We start from the raw sequence: 14,120 nt of genomic DNA on the forward strand, positions 1-14,120 counted from the left end.
GATGGTCCCATGTTTGACAGCATTCATTTTGATGTTGGTCTTGATTTCCATGCGTTCCCTGGAAAGGTAGGTTTAGAGCGCTCCGTAAATCCATCACGACAAACCAATTATTTTTTATCAGAACCAAGGGGAGGTTAAACATTCCATTAATGTACCTCCATCGATATTTGCGACTAACTCCCATTGTGGCTGTGGCCATACTTGTCTATATGAAACTTCTGCCTTATTTGGGAGATGGTCCCATGTTTGACAGCATTCATTTTGATGACTATAGCCGCTGCGAACGCACCTGGTTCTGGAGTTTACTCTATCTGCAAAACTATGCCACTGCGGAGATGGTAAAAGAATCCCATTCGAATGATTAGCCGAATGCTAACTCTTTCCTTTGGTTATAGTGCATCAGTCACACCTGGTATTTGGCTGTGGATATGCAGCTTTACATACTCTCACCCATATTTCTGCTCGCTTTGTATAAGTGGGGCAAGAAAGCTGCAGCTGGAATCTTTGTTTTCATGCTTCTGCTCTCCGCCTGCCTTTTCAGCACGATGATGACCAATAAGTATCCCATTTATATGGAGTAGGTTACTGGGTTTAAAAAGGCATCTATATATTAATATTACTAATTATTTTACTCTCTCTATGCAGGCAAGGAATCCTCGCTGGCGAAGGTCAACGCAAACTTTACTTTGCCACCCACACGCATGCAGCTCCTTGGCTGATCGGCGCTCTGTTCGGCTATTTCTTCCATGTGAATCGTAAAAGGACCTTTCAGCTGAATCGTCTTATGATCTGGTTAGGCTGGCTCATTAGCTTGGCATTGATATTCACCTCTATATTCGCCCTCCACGCGTCTGCCCAATGGGGTGCGCCAAACCTGACCTTGCTAGAGGCGGCCTCCTACTATACACTAACCCGCATCGCTTGGCCACTTGGTTTGTGCTGGGTGGTGTTTGCCTGGATGAGGGGCTATGGTGGTTTGGCCAATAGCTTCCTCTCTTCTCCACTGTGGCAGCCGCTCTCGAAACTGTCCTACTGCGCCTACATCTTTCACATTGTCATACAACAAACCAACGTAGGACGCATACAGATAAGCCTTTATTTCTCCGACTACGATGTGGTAAGAGGAGCAAAACGAAGAAGAATAACTATCTGGATCGTGATTAATATATGTTTTTGCTTTCCCCTACAGATGCTAAGCTTTTGGGGCACCTTCGCCTTCACCTTACTTTTGGCCTACGTGATGTACATCATCGTAGAGGGACCTTTTGGCGTTATGGAGACCATGCTTATGCCCAATCGTAGAGCCGCTCCAAAGGCTAATACCCCCGTTGAGTCACCTGTTATGCCCACAGTTGAACCTACAATCGAAACCCCAAAAACAAATTTAGTTACAGTAGTGGAGCAAGATGTGGAAGCGTCAACCAGTAGCGTAGCGGCGGCTTAAGCTTGTTAGCTGAACTCTTATGTAAGCTTAGTTTAAGGATTGTCACATATATAATTTAATAATAAAGTATTATGTCTGAACCTGATGCCAATGCTCATAAACGTAACTCGATAATACCAATTCCGATTATTCAACTAATACAAAGTTGTAAAAGCCCTCTATGTAAGCCGAGTTATAGTCACTGAATGATTGGGAAATGTTGTCCTTCCAATGTTAGATCAAAGCCCAATTCAACATAATCTTGTTAGAAGAAGCTTTTCATATTAAGTCCTTTTTTCTATGAGAGATGAAAAAACTTTTATTAACCTCCCAGATGCATCACCTTTTCTGTCTAAATATCGCTATATGTTTGATATTTGGTGAATATATAAGGGCTGCATCTAACAGAAGTTCATAAAATATAAAATCGCACACGACATGTACAGAAGCATTGAAACACAGGAAGGATCTGCAGGGTCTGGCCGAAATGACGCAGCTGTCCTTCTTTATTTCATTGTCTTTTCTAAAAGCCCTTTGCTTTTTTAGAAAAACTACCCATTCTGCTATAGAGTCGTGTCCGGCAACCCAGTTCGAGTACCCATATCATCCGAAGCCCCCTAATCTGAAGCATCATTTTATATTTTGTTTGTTTTGTTGAAACAAAACTCAATTAATCCTGATTTGAGACTATTTTCTGTGATTTATCACTTTAAGGTTATTATCTAAAGGTTATTTTTCTGCGAACACCTTCTGGTTCCTTTCGTCATGAGGTGAGTTTAGAGGGTACTACAGATCCATTGATTAACATAACAGACTTTTAACGTAGAGCCGCAGACAGCAGCAACCCCAGAGATGAGCCAATTGCGCAGTCAGTAGCTAATCTATTAAAAACAGGTGCTAAGCTCCAAGCATAGACTGATTTTTACATAGATACAGTTCAAAAGAATGGTATTTATAGAGTTCCACGATTCCTAAATTAAATCTAATCGCTTTTAGTCCATGAAACAGAAAGTGAATGTGACAATCATGCTCAAGAATTAAGTCGAGTACTCTAGTTCGTAGTGCCCGACTAGAAGATACCCTGTGCGCTGCTCCGAGCAAAATCGATTTTTGTCAATATTTGCAAATGGAATGAGATATAGACAAAAAATTATAATAAATTCGTAAGGTAAAGGAGAATATAACATATACTTAAATTTCAAGGCTCTAAGATTTCTAGTTTCCTAGTTCGATGGGTAGACGGACTTGGCTAAATCGACTTAGCTTGTCGTCCTGATCAAAAATATATATGCTTTTGGGGTCTGCCTGTTACATACAATGGTTTTCAATGGTTATAGGATATAACAACAATGTTGATTTATTATGATTTATGATGATTATTTTCTGGCAAATTAATCCTATTTATACTAAATGAAATTTTGGTGTTATCGTACACCAATTTTATATATGTTCTTTATATTTAATATTGTTTATATAAAAGATGTATATGGTCAGTATTCGTATGAATCTGTTAGAGATAATCGATAAGCTAAACATCTATTGATGCTAGTATCGTTACAGGGATCAAACTTTATAACAGGCAAATATTAGGTAGATAAAAAGCCTCTCAAATATGATACAGTTGTTAGCCATTAACCCAACTGTTTAACTGTAACTGCAATGTTTTTTTTATAAATGTTTATTGTATTGGATCAAAATAGCATACATTTGTATTACTACACAGTTGGCTTAGGTCATGTTTCGCCAAGCCTGTTTGGGTCCTCAGGCTTTATCGTGGACAAACGTCAAAAGCGGCTTTTTTGAATAAGGGTGCATCGTCACGTGAGTAGTCGGGAGACTCCGGGGTGTCGCCTATGATGTGGTTGTCCTCCCCTGAACCCAAATTGGTAAGCAGGAAGGATGGCCATGTGATCCATAAGCCTTGCAAGTCGGGCACAATGTGGACTATTACATTGAGTTATGCTGTGACAACTGGGCACAATAAAAATCCAACATTTTTTGCTTATAACCAATTCCACTTGTTATTATAATGTTTCATATTTTTGATATCAGTCATCATCATCTTTAATACAACACTATAAAACGAATGTGTTATTAATGTACTAACATGACATTGCTAAGTAAATAAAAATCCAAAAGTCGGTCATTGCGCTCTCCCTTAATGACTCAACCATATAAATAACTGAGCTACCGAGGCGCTCGCCAATATGCCAAAGCTTATACTACTTAAGACACAGATAAGTCGTGACGTCGTGTTCATTAAAATCGGTCTATTTCAGATTAGATTAGCTGTAAATTTCACAGACTACCTATTTATTGATATGAAAACGAGTAAGTGTGCTCTAGTCGGGGCTACCCGACTAGGAGCTACTCAGCTCCCAGCTTATATCACATTTTCTTAAGCTTTAAGAGAAGATTCTTGCCAACCTCACTCTCACTCTTATCATCGTAGAAATATGCCCAGAAAACTAGAATTGAAAATCAGTGCAGATCGATTTTTAAGGTAATTGGCGGGAGTTATCGAAATAAATATTTAAACAAAATATGTTGTAACTAGCTCGGTTTACTCTCTGAGAAGGACAGACAGACGGAACTAGATAAATCGACTCGTTTGCTATTTAAGCTTCCTTTTTATGCATTTTCAAAACAGAGTATCAAAATAACACTCCAAAACAAATTGATAATAATCTGCATGGTTCGCACGGGTTCCCTGCGCCGATAAGCCCGTAACTGAAGTACTTCAAATTTATCAATCGTATTTGAGCGAAAGTTTTATTTTCGCGCGAAACTAAAAGCTTATCAGGATTTTTCTGAGCGTATATAACGCGTGCGTTTTTGAGAATTGGCCCCATACTATTGACATGGTAAAAATAATTGTTGCGCTGTTGCTCTTAGGGCTGGCTTTGGTCAGTTCCTTGCAGCGAAAGCCAGCTGACTTGGTCTACATGGAGGATTACCAAAGGATGGTGGAATTACGTCCACTTGCCGTCGAGTTCTCACAACACTTTAGGAATATAGCAAAGGAAGACCTGGATTTGCCGAGCACACGGCTGCCCGGCCAGCAGGATCTGCAGTGTCTGGCGGATATGATTGAGCTGTTAGGTGGACTAACCTCTGGCAGTTTCTGGGCCATAAAGAGTATGTCGAATACACATTTAAAAGTACTTGAGTTAAACTCTTAAGATTCTAGTGTTCGATTCATGGGGCACTTTCCCCAAGGGCGTGATTTATGGAAACCTAATGGACATGGGCAATTACGATGAGTGCATTGGCATTAACAAGGCCATGGGCGATAGCCATGCTATAAAGGGCAAGTACTGCTTTGCGGGCCTATCTTTAGCTCAACTTGGCATTAGGATAAGAACCGCCGTTTGTTTTCCCGCCTCCTGCGCCGCAACGCATATGGATACGTTCCTGCAGCATCTGCTGCAAAAACTTCTAAATATCAAAACAACGCAGCCCTTGGTTAGTGAGGATAGCTGCAGGACATCGGATCGTGAACCCAACGACGGTCTAACCATATTTACTATGTAAGTATGCAAATCAGTCGGTCGCAATTTCAATTTCAAATTTTTGATTTAACAGTGTGTTAGTCTCGCTTCTGCTTGCCTGCGTCGTCTTGACAACTATCTATGATTATGTCTATTGCGAGGATCAGAGTAAGTGGAAAACAAATAGGCCATACTTTTTATACCCTGTACACATTGCGGTTGGGTAACGAATTTTAGACAGAGTAAGTCTAATTCGATCTAGCCCTACTTGTCTGTCCATCTTCAGCATTATTCTCAAATAATCGATAACTCAGCCGATTTCTTAAAATCGATACGCTTCGAACACAAGCTATTTATTGATATAATAAGCTCCAGATTTTAATTTTAAAACGCCTCCGTGAAAGTGTTTTTACAGTCGGACAGTAAATCAGAAACTAAAGAATGGAGCTAGGTACAGGGTATGCTCTAGTCGGGCCTTCTCGAATATAGCAAACTTATTTGTTTTTAATTATCTCAACCTCACGCAGCGCAACTACCTGCCTTGATTAAGATCTTCTCGGCACGTGCCAATTCCCGCGCGCTCTTTCGCCTGGTGGAACCCAATTCGAATCCCAATGTCATCGACTGTCTCCATGGCATGCGTTGCATGTCGCTCATCTGGGTTATCTTTGGGCATCAATACCTGTTCGCCTTGCTAGCGCCGAATGTCAACCAATTTCGCCTGAAATGGGTAATGGGTAACAGCTGTGGATTGCGTAAATACATATGCTTCTATTAAGGACTTTTGCTTTCTCTTTAAGTGGTTCGAAAATCCGTACACAAGCCTTGTCCTACATGGTACATTCTCCGTGGATACATTCTTCTTCCTAAGTGGCCTGTTGCTGGTCATGATTTCTATGCGTTCCTTGGAAAAGTGAGTTTAAAGTGGAACACAAATCCTATAGTTTCCAACTACTCTTTGTTTCGCAGAACTAAGGGAAGATTAAACATTCCACTGATGTATCTCCATCGTTATTTGCGCCTCACGCCCATTGTGGCTCTGGCCATACTCGTGTATATGAAACTGCTGCCACTTTTGGGTGATGGTCCCCTGTTTGACAGCATTAAATTCGATGATTACAGCCATTGTAAGAGCACCTGGTTCTGGACTTTGCTCTACTTGCAAAACTATGCAACGCCAGATCTGGTAAGCTATACTTCTATAGAAACTTACCAAGCTTATTTATTTAACCCCTCTTTTCCGCTCGTTAGTGCATCAATCACAGCTGGTATTTGGCTGTGGATATGCAGCTCTACATACTCTCACCCATATTTCTGCTCGCTTTGTATAAGTGGGGCAAGAAAGCCGCAGCTGGAATCTTTGTTTTCATGCTTCTGCTCTCCGCCTGCCTCTTCAGCACGATGATGATCAAGAAATATCCTATATTTTTGGAGTAAGTCCACAATGAATACTCTAAGTATAAATGTAAATTCCTATTATTTCTTTCCGCACAGAATCGGACTCACTCCAGATGAGGCTCAGCGCAAGCTTTACTATGCCACACACACGCATGCAGCTCCTTGGCTAATCGGGGTGCTCCTTGGTTATTTCCTGCACGTAAATCGAAACAGAACCTTTAAGTTGAGCCGCATTGAGATCTGGCTGGGCTGGGTTGTGTGCTTGGCTTTGATTTTCACCTCGTTATTTGTGCTGTATCCCTTTGCCGATTGGAGGAATCCGGTGTTGACTATGCTGGAAGAGGCCCTTTACTATACACTGACCCGCATCGCCTGGCCCCTGAGCCTGTGCTGGGTGGTCTTTGCCTGCATGAGGGGCTATGGAGGTTTGGCCAATAGCTTTCTCTCCTCTCCACTGTGGCAGCCGCTGTCGAAGATCTCCTATACTGCCTACATCTTCCACATTTTCATACAGCAAATTAATGGAAGACGCATGCGAACGAGCACCTATTTCTCCGACTACGATGTGGTGAGAGCAAATATGCTTACAAAAGAGTTTTCCGCATAATACTCATTCTGTATATATTCCTTCGGCAGATGCTGATTTTCTGGGGCGGCTTTGGCTTTATCTTGCTGCTGTCCTACGTAATGTATATCATTATGGAGGCACCCTTCGGTGTGCTAGAGGCCATGCTTATGCCCAAACGCAGACCAAATCCAAAGCCTGCTGTCTCCACTGAACCACAAATGGAACCGAAAATCTCCGATACGAGCAAAGCTGCTTTAGAGCCACAGCTAGAGACTGATACAACAACAGATACAACAAACTCTGCGCCTTCCAGTAATCAATCCTAAGCTTTATTTCTATTTAATTAGAATAGGTTTCTATTTTTAAAACAGAGATAGTATATCGTTCTAGTCCAACTGAACCATGGACATGATTGTAGGTCTATCAAAGTTACATATTTTAGAAAACCCCCCGCTAGCTTATCTTATAGTAGATTATATTTATTAATACACGTTTTGAAGGACTATTTATTAAATTATTAACGCATATCTTTGGCGTAAGAAATGACTTTTAATACCTCTAGGCTTTTGCTGCATCTATTTTAAAATCTTCAATATTTCCCCATTTTTTCTCAATTTCTACTTCTTTCCTTTTAAAGGCTTTTTGACTATGCGTTTTCTTGTCGATGAATTGGTCATCTACATTTATTTACTTCATATTTAAAGACTAAATATCTTGATATTTTTTGAAAAACCTCCTTGTCATAAATCCCTTAACTATTTTGGTCAAAGATTTGTATCAAAAACGTTACAATGGTAAAATTGCCTTTATTTAAAAAATATTTTGTGCCTAAACTTGCTGAAAAAAGAAACTAAATGATTTATGAAATATTCTACATGAGAACTTTAACATTTTTTGGTCAAGGTTCAATAATAATTTTGGTTAATTGAAAAGAATAAAGATGATTTTAAGAGTAAGGATATCAAAAAGAGAAGAAGGCTGAAGCCATGTAATACTTTTGCTTATTTTTTAATTTGAGCGCAACTTAAGTATTTACCATGAGATTTGTGGGCTTTTATTGATTTCAGGCCAAATGCAGAGATATCGGCCTGGCTTTAACAAAGCGGGCGCCATAAAAGTAAACAAATAAATCGCATAAGAGGTAAAATGTGTCAACAGGGCATATTGTTTTACATGAATTTAGACAAGATTAACTGGAAGTGAAATCGAAACCAGAAAACTGAAATTGCGCGAATTGGCAACAAGGCAAAACCAAAGTCAACCTAGTTTTTGGCCGACGCAACAGACGACAACGAATGCAAAGCGAATACATTTGATATGCTATTGGCTGGCAAGGGTGTGCGTGTGTGTGTGGTGTGTGTGGTGTGTGTGTGTGTGTGTGTGTGTGTGTGTTGGGGGGAGGAGGGGCGGTACGAATTGGCGCCCTGTGGCGGATTATTGAATTTTCCAACATTTGACTGACACTTGGCGCCTGATGCGCTTCGCTTACCTTATACGCTGTTGTCCTTGTTGTTGTAGTTGTCCTTGTTGTTGTAGTTGTTGCTGCCGCTAATGCTGCTGATTTAGATGCGTGCGTTGCGTTGACAAAATTCCAAACGCGTTTTTACATAATTTACATGTTTTTGAATGGCGCAACGGCCACTCTAGAATAAACACAATGCTCCTCTATATATATAGCTGTGTGTGTGCGAGCGTGTGTATGCGCGTGTGTGTGGTTGAACACGATGATACATGGAGCAACACAATAGAGGCATAGGGGCAGCGGCAACCGCAACGAAATGTATACCCGTTTATTTTATTTTTTATGCTGGCCAAGGAAGACCCACTTTTTGTTTGGCAAATTTGTAGCGAACGCGTGTAATTGTGGCTATTATGCCGCTTGCCCTTAAAATCTGGCAACACTTGAGACACACTCACGCAAAGGAGCGGCGAAGATGGTGGGGGGGTGTGGATTTAGACGCAATTGTTGTCTTTCTCCACCTGATGCGATTCGCAGTGTATGTGTGTGAGTTGTTTTCAATTAAATGTGATTTAATTAATACGGGAATTGGCGGCGGCACTGCACACTGGCACGGTCAGCTGCCTAGTTTAGCACTCGACGCGCAACGAACAAATACTGAAGAAACTGGCAATGGATGGCAAAAGGAGCAACGGTAAATTTCTTTCGTTTGTGGCTGATGCTGCGCGCTCTTTCGTTGCGCAGTGAACAGTGCTGCCCAGCGCGGCGAATTTGGCTTGCGCGTGCCTATACTCGCCGCAGTTTGTATGCGTGTGTGTGTGTGTCCGAGGAATGCGATAAAAAACGAAACGTTAGAATGAAATGAAAATGTAGCATAATTTATGACTACATTGTCTTTTAAATAATTGCACGCACACATTAATATACACACATACATATATATACTAACACACACATACAAGCTAAGGTAAAATTGTTATTTTTAAAATGTGTTTGAATTTGTTCGGCAACTCACCTGCACAGCGTAGTCTCATCTTTATAATGCCGTTAACATATATCATGTTTTATAACATTGTATATCTCTTATACTTTTTAATATAATTTTATGGTATTTTTCAAAGCTTAATAGGGTTCTATTTGCATTTTTCTCTCATTTTTTATAATTAGCTGACAACTCTTAAACCGATGTAAACCGAACATTTTTTGTATCAGTTCTGTTCCGTCTATCTTTATTCATCGTGTTTCATTCTTTTTTATATCAAAAAATTTTCTAAATAGCAATCAATAAAATCATTTTTTATATAAAGAAGATAGGAGGATAGAAAATTTGTAAAGAACTGTTCCCAATTCCGTTTCCGTCTTCATTTCACGCAGTCAAAAAAGAAACACTTACAAAATATGGAGGACGAACTATACTTTAATAAATTCAAGCACATATTGGAAGAATGATGCATAGGGAACGCACATATTTATTATTAATTCCATTTTGGCATATAATATAGTGTTGAATTGGTAAAGACCGTTATAAAGTAAGTGTATTTTGAAGAGTGTGCGTAGCTCGTGGTTAAGCTTTATATACATTCTTCGCATTGCTCTTTGTCATATTTTAATGGATCACATTGAGTAAAAGTTTGTCATGCAAGTGGAATAACCAAAAACCTAATGACGGCAATGATGATTATGTGCTCTATGACTATAATTCAACGTTGTTTAAATTGGAACCGGAGGAAGTAGGCAAGTCAACATCACTGGGCGGCACAAAGGTGCCCATGGTTTGGACACCCTCGTGCTTGGCGCTGAGCTTCAGCATCTCTGATTTGAGTTTTTCGAGAATGGCATAGTTTGGTTGATTTACAGCCGCCTTGCTCTGCAGCACGGTAATCTCCTGCTCCTCGAGTTTCTTCTCTTTAAACGTTTTGATCGAATTGTTGCCGTACAGACGCAGCAGCGAGCCCCAAGTTTGAATGTGCGGATGCAAAATCTACAGAAGAGTGTGGAAAACAGTTAAAAGACATGATACAGAACAATTATGCGATAAGCAGAGGTTTTTTCTTGGTGTCGTAATTTAAATACGATTGCAGACATATAGCAGATATGTTTCTATACTTGCTACAAGGTATTATCCTAAAAATTTACAGCCGATTATGCCGATTGGAGAACTACGACACACTGGAACAATGTTGATTATAAAATGTTAGCGGCATAATTATTTTTATTATTGCCATTTTATCATTAAAATATCAGAAACAAGAAAGAACATTTATCCGATTGTAATATTATATGGAAGTATTGATGAAAATAATGGTTACCATACAAAAGTCCATGAAATAGGGATAAAATTTTTCAAAATTTACCTATAGCAGCTTCATAATTTAGTGCCTAGCACATGTTTAATGAAGACTCTGAGACTAGTTTAAGTAGAAACAGACAGAATGGCATGCCTATATCGACATGGCTGCAGATATAGATCGGGCATCAGCTCAGATATGTCTTCTTAGACATTGCGGGACACATTTCTAACACACTCTGCTAGCTTTTACCTGCAGTATGGCCTGCGATGCCAATTGCTTGCCCTCGCGCTTGTTCTTGCAGACCACCTTGGCCGTGTGCTTGCCCACAGTCATCGTGAATTCGTTTTTGTTATTGGCCGTACGATTGATCTCCTGGGTGATCTGCACATCGCTGCCGTAGTTACGCTGCAGGCAGGTCAACAAGATGGCATTGGGAGAGGGCTCTGTGGTCTTGTTGCAGAACTCGGTGACGCGTGGATCCTCGATGCGGATGTCATCGAACACCTATAAGGCAATATTTAGTTATATGAGCTTTGATATAGATGCCAGGCACACTTACAGATAGATCGCTTTGGGTTTTCTTTGCTGTGCCGCTCTTTACATCCTTATTGTTGCCCGTTATTTTGTCCTTCACATCGGGAATGAGTATCTCGAGTGTTTCGCGTGCGGCCTCCGACTTGGCCTGCTTTTTGCTGGTGCCATAACCTGTACCATACTTGAGATTGTTCACCGAAACGGTTGCCGAATAGGGCGTTGCTGCATTCTGGAGCTCCTTGAATTCATAGGTGGGCTGCGTCTTTAGCGCATGCTGCACATACTCATGCAAGATGCACACAAAACTCTTCCCATTCGGATTCATGATCCACTCTTTTCGTCCACGCGGATTTGTAGCACCTTCCGTGCCGCTGGCCGCCAAAATGGGGAACTTGATCAGCTTGGTGCCGTCGGGCAGCGTTGGTCGCTGTATATTCTTGATATGCTTGCGATTTTTTGTGAACTTGCGCCGTGCATTCCAGCTGCGAAAGCGCAGCACGCGTATTACCTTGAACCTGAAGAGCTTCTGGCAGTACGTGTTCAGCTGGTCCGGCGTCACCGACTCCTTTTGTGTATTCTCATTGACGGTTACGATTTTAGCTGCTGGTATTAGTGACTGCAATGCCTCAGTGGTTGGCTCGGCTGTTTTGGGCTCCGCATTAGCCGAATCTTGGTTCTCTTTGCCATCTACATCCATGGGCTGTGCTGCATTTGCTGTGCCATGCGCTACAGGGCAAACGCCCGCAGTCATCACCTCATTTTTGCCATCTGTAGTCGGCGCGTCGTCCGTATTGCGCAACTGTTGCTCCGTTGCCTCCGTTTCCTCGTCCAGTGCACGTCGATAGTTCAGACAGGGTATGGCACCCAGTGGCACCGCATGCTTGCGTGCACTGCCCGTGCCAAGAAAATATGGACGTGCGGCACAGCAGACACGCGTCTTGCGATGCAGAAAGAGGGGCATACCGCTATTGTGCGTCACCTGCACCCAGCCCTCCGGCAGCACCTCGAAGTGGTTGTGGCGCTTCTCTAAAATGTGCGGAAAGTAGTTAATCAAAATACGTCTGAATCTGTGCAGTATAATTCACACATACCTTCAAGCACAGTCTTGAAGCGCTGTTCGTATTTTGGTCGCTTGGATTCGCGCAGATCTTCGGGAAGCTTTTCATCCAAAAGATTCTCAATTTCCTCATCATCAAAGTCGGAAGAATCATAGTCGCCGCCATCACCTTCGCCCTCCTCATCGTCGGCATAATTCTCCCCGTTCTGCTTGTCGCTGTTGTCATCTGCGAAGTGTGTATGGAAATAGTTTTAGATAAGCTAAGTATATACAATTGAATATAAAAGTAAACCTGATTGAAATGTTAGCCTTTCTTTTAGCTCCAGGCGCACAATGGGTATCATGCGCATGTTTGCGAGCAGCTCAGAGATTACGGCTTAGGGATCACGTATTACAGACAAGTTTCTCATTGAGCTGCAGCTGCGAGCAGCTTGAAAATATTGAAGCAAATGCGCTCGGTAGATACAAACATCCATAGAAATGAATCTGGCTGGCAACTACAGTGAAAACTCTCTAGAGCTGACAAACTACGCTTTGTTGTGCTAAGCGAGTTGCTTGCCTAATAATAAGAAAACAAATTGGGACCATTTTTTTGCCCTGCTCAAGGCGACCTACGCCCAAATATTTTCCCGGCCGTTAAATGAGATTTCCACTGTAGTTTTATCAGCCTCCTTGGCGTAATGTTTACACAATGATAAGCTCTGGTAAGATCTTCAGATAAGACATGTAGAAGCTGTTTCTTTGAATTTTATGGCTAAGGCCATGTGCCTGTCGTTGGCTAGTCAACAAGAATGTGTATACTCCATAAAGTAAATCTCTGCTGTGTGTGTGCTCTTATCGCTTACCTGAATCATCATCCTCACTGGCGGTGCCCACCTCGTCAAGCACCTGAAACTGGCGCAGCTGCTGATCCATGGGCTCGGAGAGCAGCTCGGCGTCACGTGTCTGACGCATTTCCTCGATGGCGCTGAGCGAAAAGCCAGCAACTTTCAGTTCCTGCTCCTGCTCCTCATCTAGACGTGGACGCTTGCGTGTAGTAAGTGGCGCCTCCGTGGGTAGTTCTTCAGCTAGCAATTGTGCTTCTGCCATTTTCTATATGTACTTATGTGAGTGCTTAAAACTTATGCTATTTTGTTAGGTGTCTTTTGTTCTTTATTTTATTTTTGGTTTCTTATAGCTGTGTTTGGGTTCTTCTGGCCAATAACCAATACTGAGAACATCCAACGATTTCGAATTGATTTTTCATTGGAAGTGCCACATTGGTTAAGCTAGAAAACCCAATCGCTCGCTTTGTCGTCGAGGGGGTTCGCTTTCGAGAAGCTCCTCTCTACTCGTGTTTCAAACGCACTTCACAACATAATTAGAGCATGCATCAGCATAACACGTTTTCTGCTTGGTGTTGTAATTTTTTAGCCGGCTACGTTTTAGCAGCTGCTTTTGCAATGGGTTCTGTGCTAAACAAAACACCAAGGCAAAAGTTGCTTAGCCTGACACACTGTATTTATATTTATAATGGTTTTTATTTGCATTATGTACTAATAAAATGTATAATAAATATAAAAAAAAAACAGTTATACGTATAAAATGCCTCGGCAATGGCCACGCTCAGACATTTTGTAAAAAGAGATCAGCTGTTTAACAGCTTCGGAGCGTTGCCACATCGCTTTAATTTCCCTGCTCATCGGCTGTGAGTCAATTCAAATTTTTAATTCAAATGTAGATTTTACCACCAGCTTACGGATTTCAGCTAACATTTTTATCCTTTCTTCACACGTGTTATTAAATCCATTGCAAGTCATAGTTACTCTGTATTTTTTAAGTTGTTGCGTTTCTCTTAGCCGTTTTAGAAGCTGCATTTAAGGCAAAAGGTATTTATTTTGACTCACTGTGTTTTTATTC

At 41.3% G+C, this 14,120-nt stretch overlaps 4 protein-coding genes across 5 annotated transcripts in view; 2 read left to right on the forward strand and 2 right to left on the reverse strand.

Annotated features, from left to right (window-relative positions):
- kek6 (kekkon 6) overlaps nt 1-9,059 on the reverse strand; it is a 68,729-nt gene extending 59,670 nt beyond the window's left edge. Inside the window, exon 1 of one of the 2 annotated variants that reach the window (XM_064696460.1) lies at nt 8,370-9,059. The gene's annotated coding sequence lies outside the window, so the exon portion shown is untranslated. The remainder of the gene's footprint in view (nt 1-8,369) is intronic. The other variant, XM_064696459.1, reaches the window with a different exon arrangement.
- Nucleotides 429-1,444, forward strand: LOC135438472 (O-acyltransferase like protein-like). Its single transcript, XM_064696798.1, has 3 exons — nt 429-577; nt 646-1,117; nt 1,190-1,444. The coding sequence occupies exons 1-3, from the start codon at nt 429-431 to the stop codon at nt 1,442-1,444; spliced, it is 876 nt and encodes a 291-aa protein (XP_064552868.1).
- On the forward strand, nt 4,448-7,244 carry LOC135438553 (nose resistant to fluoxetine protein 6-like). Its single transcript, XM_064696901.1, has 9 exons — nt 4,448-4,561; nt 4,614-4,953; nt 5,009-5,082; nt 5,442-5,644; nt 5,715-5,827; nt 5,884-6,100; nt 6,166-6,347; nt 6,409-6,880; nt 6,949-7,244. Exons 1-9 carry the CDS (start codon nt 4,510-4,512, stop codon nt 7,204-7,206), a joined length of 1,911 nt encoding a protein of 636 aa, XP_064552971.1. The 5' UTR covers nt 4,448-4,509; the 3' UTR covers nt 7,207-7,244.
- A 679-nt stretch (nt 9,060-9,738) lies between the features above and the next one.
- On the reverse strand, nt 9,739-13,768 carry pasha (partner of drosha). Its single transcript, XM_064696676.1, has 5 exons — nt 13,067-13,768; nt 12,256-12,447; nt 11,190-12,190; nt 10,880-11,134; nt 9,739-10,320 (listed from the first exon to the last, which is right to left on the reverse strand). The coding sequence occupies exons 1-5, from the start codon at nt 13,308-13,310 to the stop codon at nt 10,033-10,035; spliced, it is 1,980 nt and encodes a 659-aa protein (XP_064552746.1). The 5' UTR covers nt 13,311-13,768; the 3' UTR covers nt 9,739-10,032.
- Nucleotides 13,769-14,120: the final 352 nt, after the last annotated feature.

Source organism: Drosophila montana, unplaced genomic scaffold, assembly GCF_035044405.1.
Source record: "Drosophila montana isolate Dmon_TW-CO22-7 unplaced genomic scaffold, ASM3504440v1 contig_3848_1, whole genome shotgun sequence".
Lineage (NCBI taxonomy): Eukaryota > Metazoa > Arthropoda > Insecta > Diptera > Drosophilidae > Drosophila > Drosophila montana.

Bases quoted from the DNA above. Each gene is read 5' to 3' on its own strand.
- pasha (XM_064696676.1), bottom strand. From the start codon at position 13,310: ATGGCAGAAGCACAATTGCTAGCTGAAGAACTACCCACGGAGGCGCCA. The intron at 12,448-13,066 runs GTAAGCGATAAG...CACACTTCGCAG, and splicing joins CAGTGAGGATGATGATTCAG to ATGACAACAGCGACAAGCAG. The intron at 12,191-12,255 runs GTATGTGTGAAT...CGCACATTTTAG, and splicing joins CTTCAAGACTGTGCTTGAAG to AGAAGCGCCACAACCACTTC.
- LOC135438472 (XM_064696798.1), top strand. From the start codon at position 429: ATGCAGCTTTACATACTCTCACCCATATTTCTGCTCGCTTTGTATAAG. The intron at 578-645 runs GTAGGTTACTGG...CTCTCTATGCAG, and splicing joins AAGTATCCCATTTATATGGA to GCAAGGAATCCTCGCTGGCG. The intron at 1,118-1,189 runs GTAAGAGGAGCA...TTTCCCCTACAG, and splicing joins ATTTCTCCGACTACGATGTG to ATGCTAAGCTTTTGGGGCAC.
- LOC135438553 (XM_064696901.1), top strand. From the start codon at position 4,510: ATGATTGAGCTGTTAGGTGGACTAACCTCTGGCAGTTTCTGGGCCATA. The intron at 5,828-5,883 runs GTGAGTTTAAAG...TTTGTTTCGCAG, and splicing joins TCTATGCGTTCCTTGGAAAA to AACTAAGGGAAGATTAAACA. The intron at 6,881-6,948 runs GTGAGAGCAAAT...TTCCTTCGGCAG, and splicing joins ATTTCTCCGACTACGATGTG to ATGCTGATTTTCTGGGGCGG.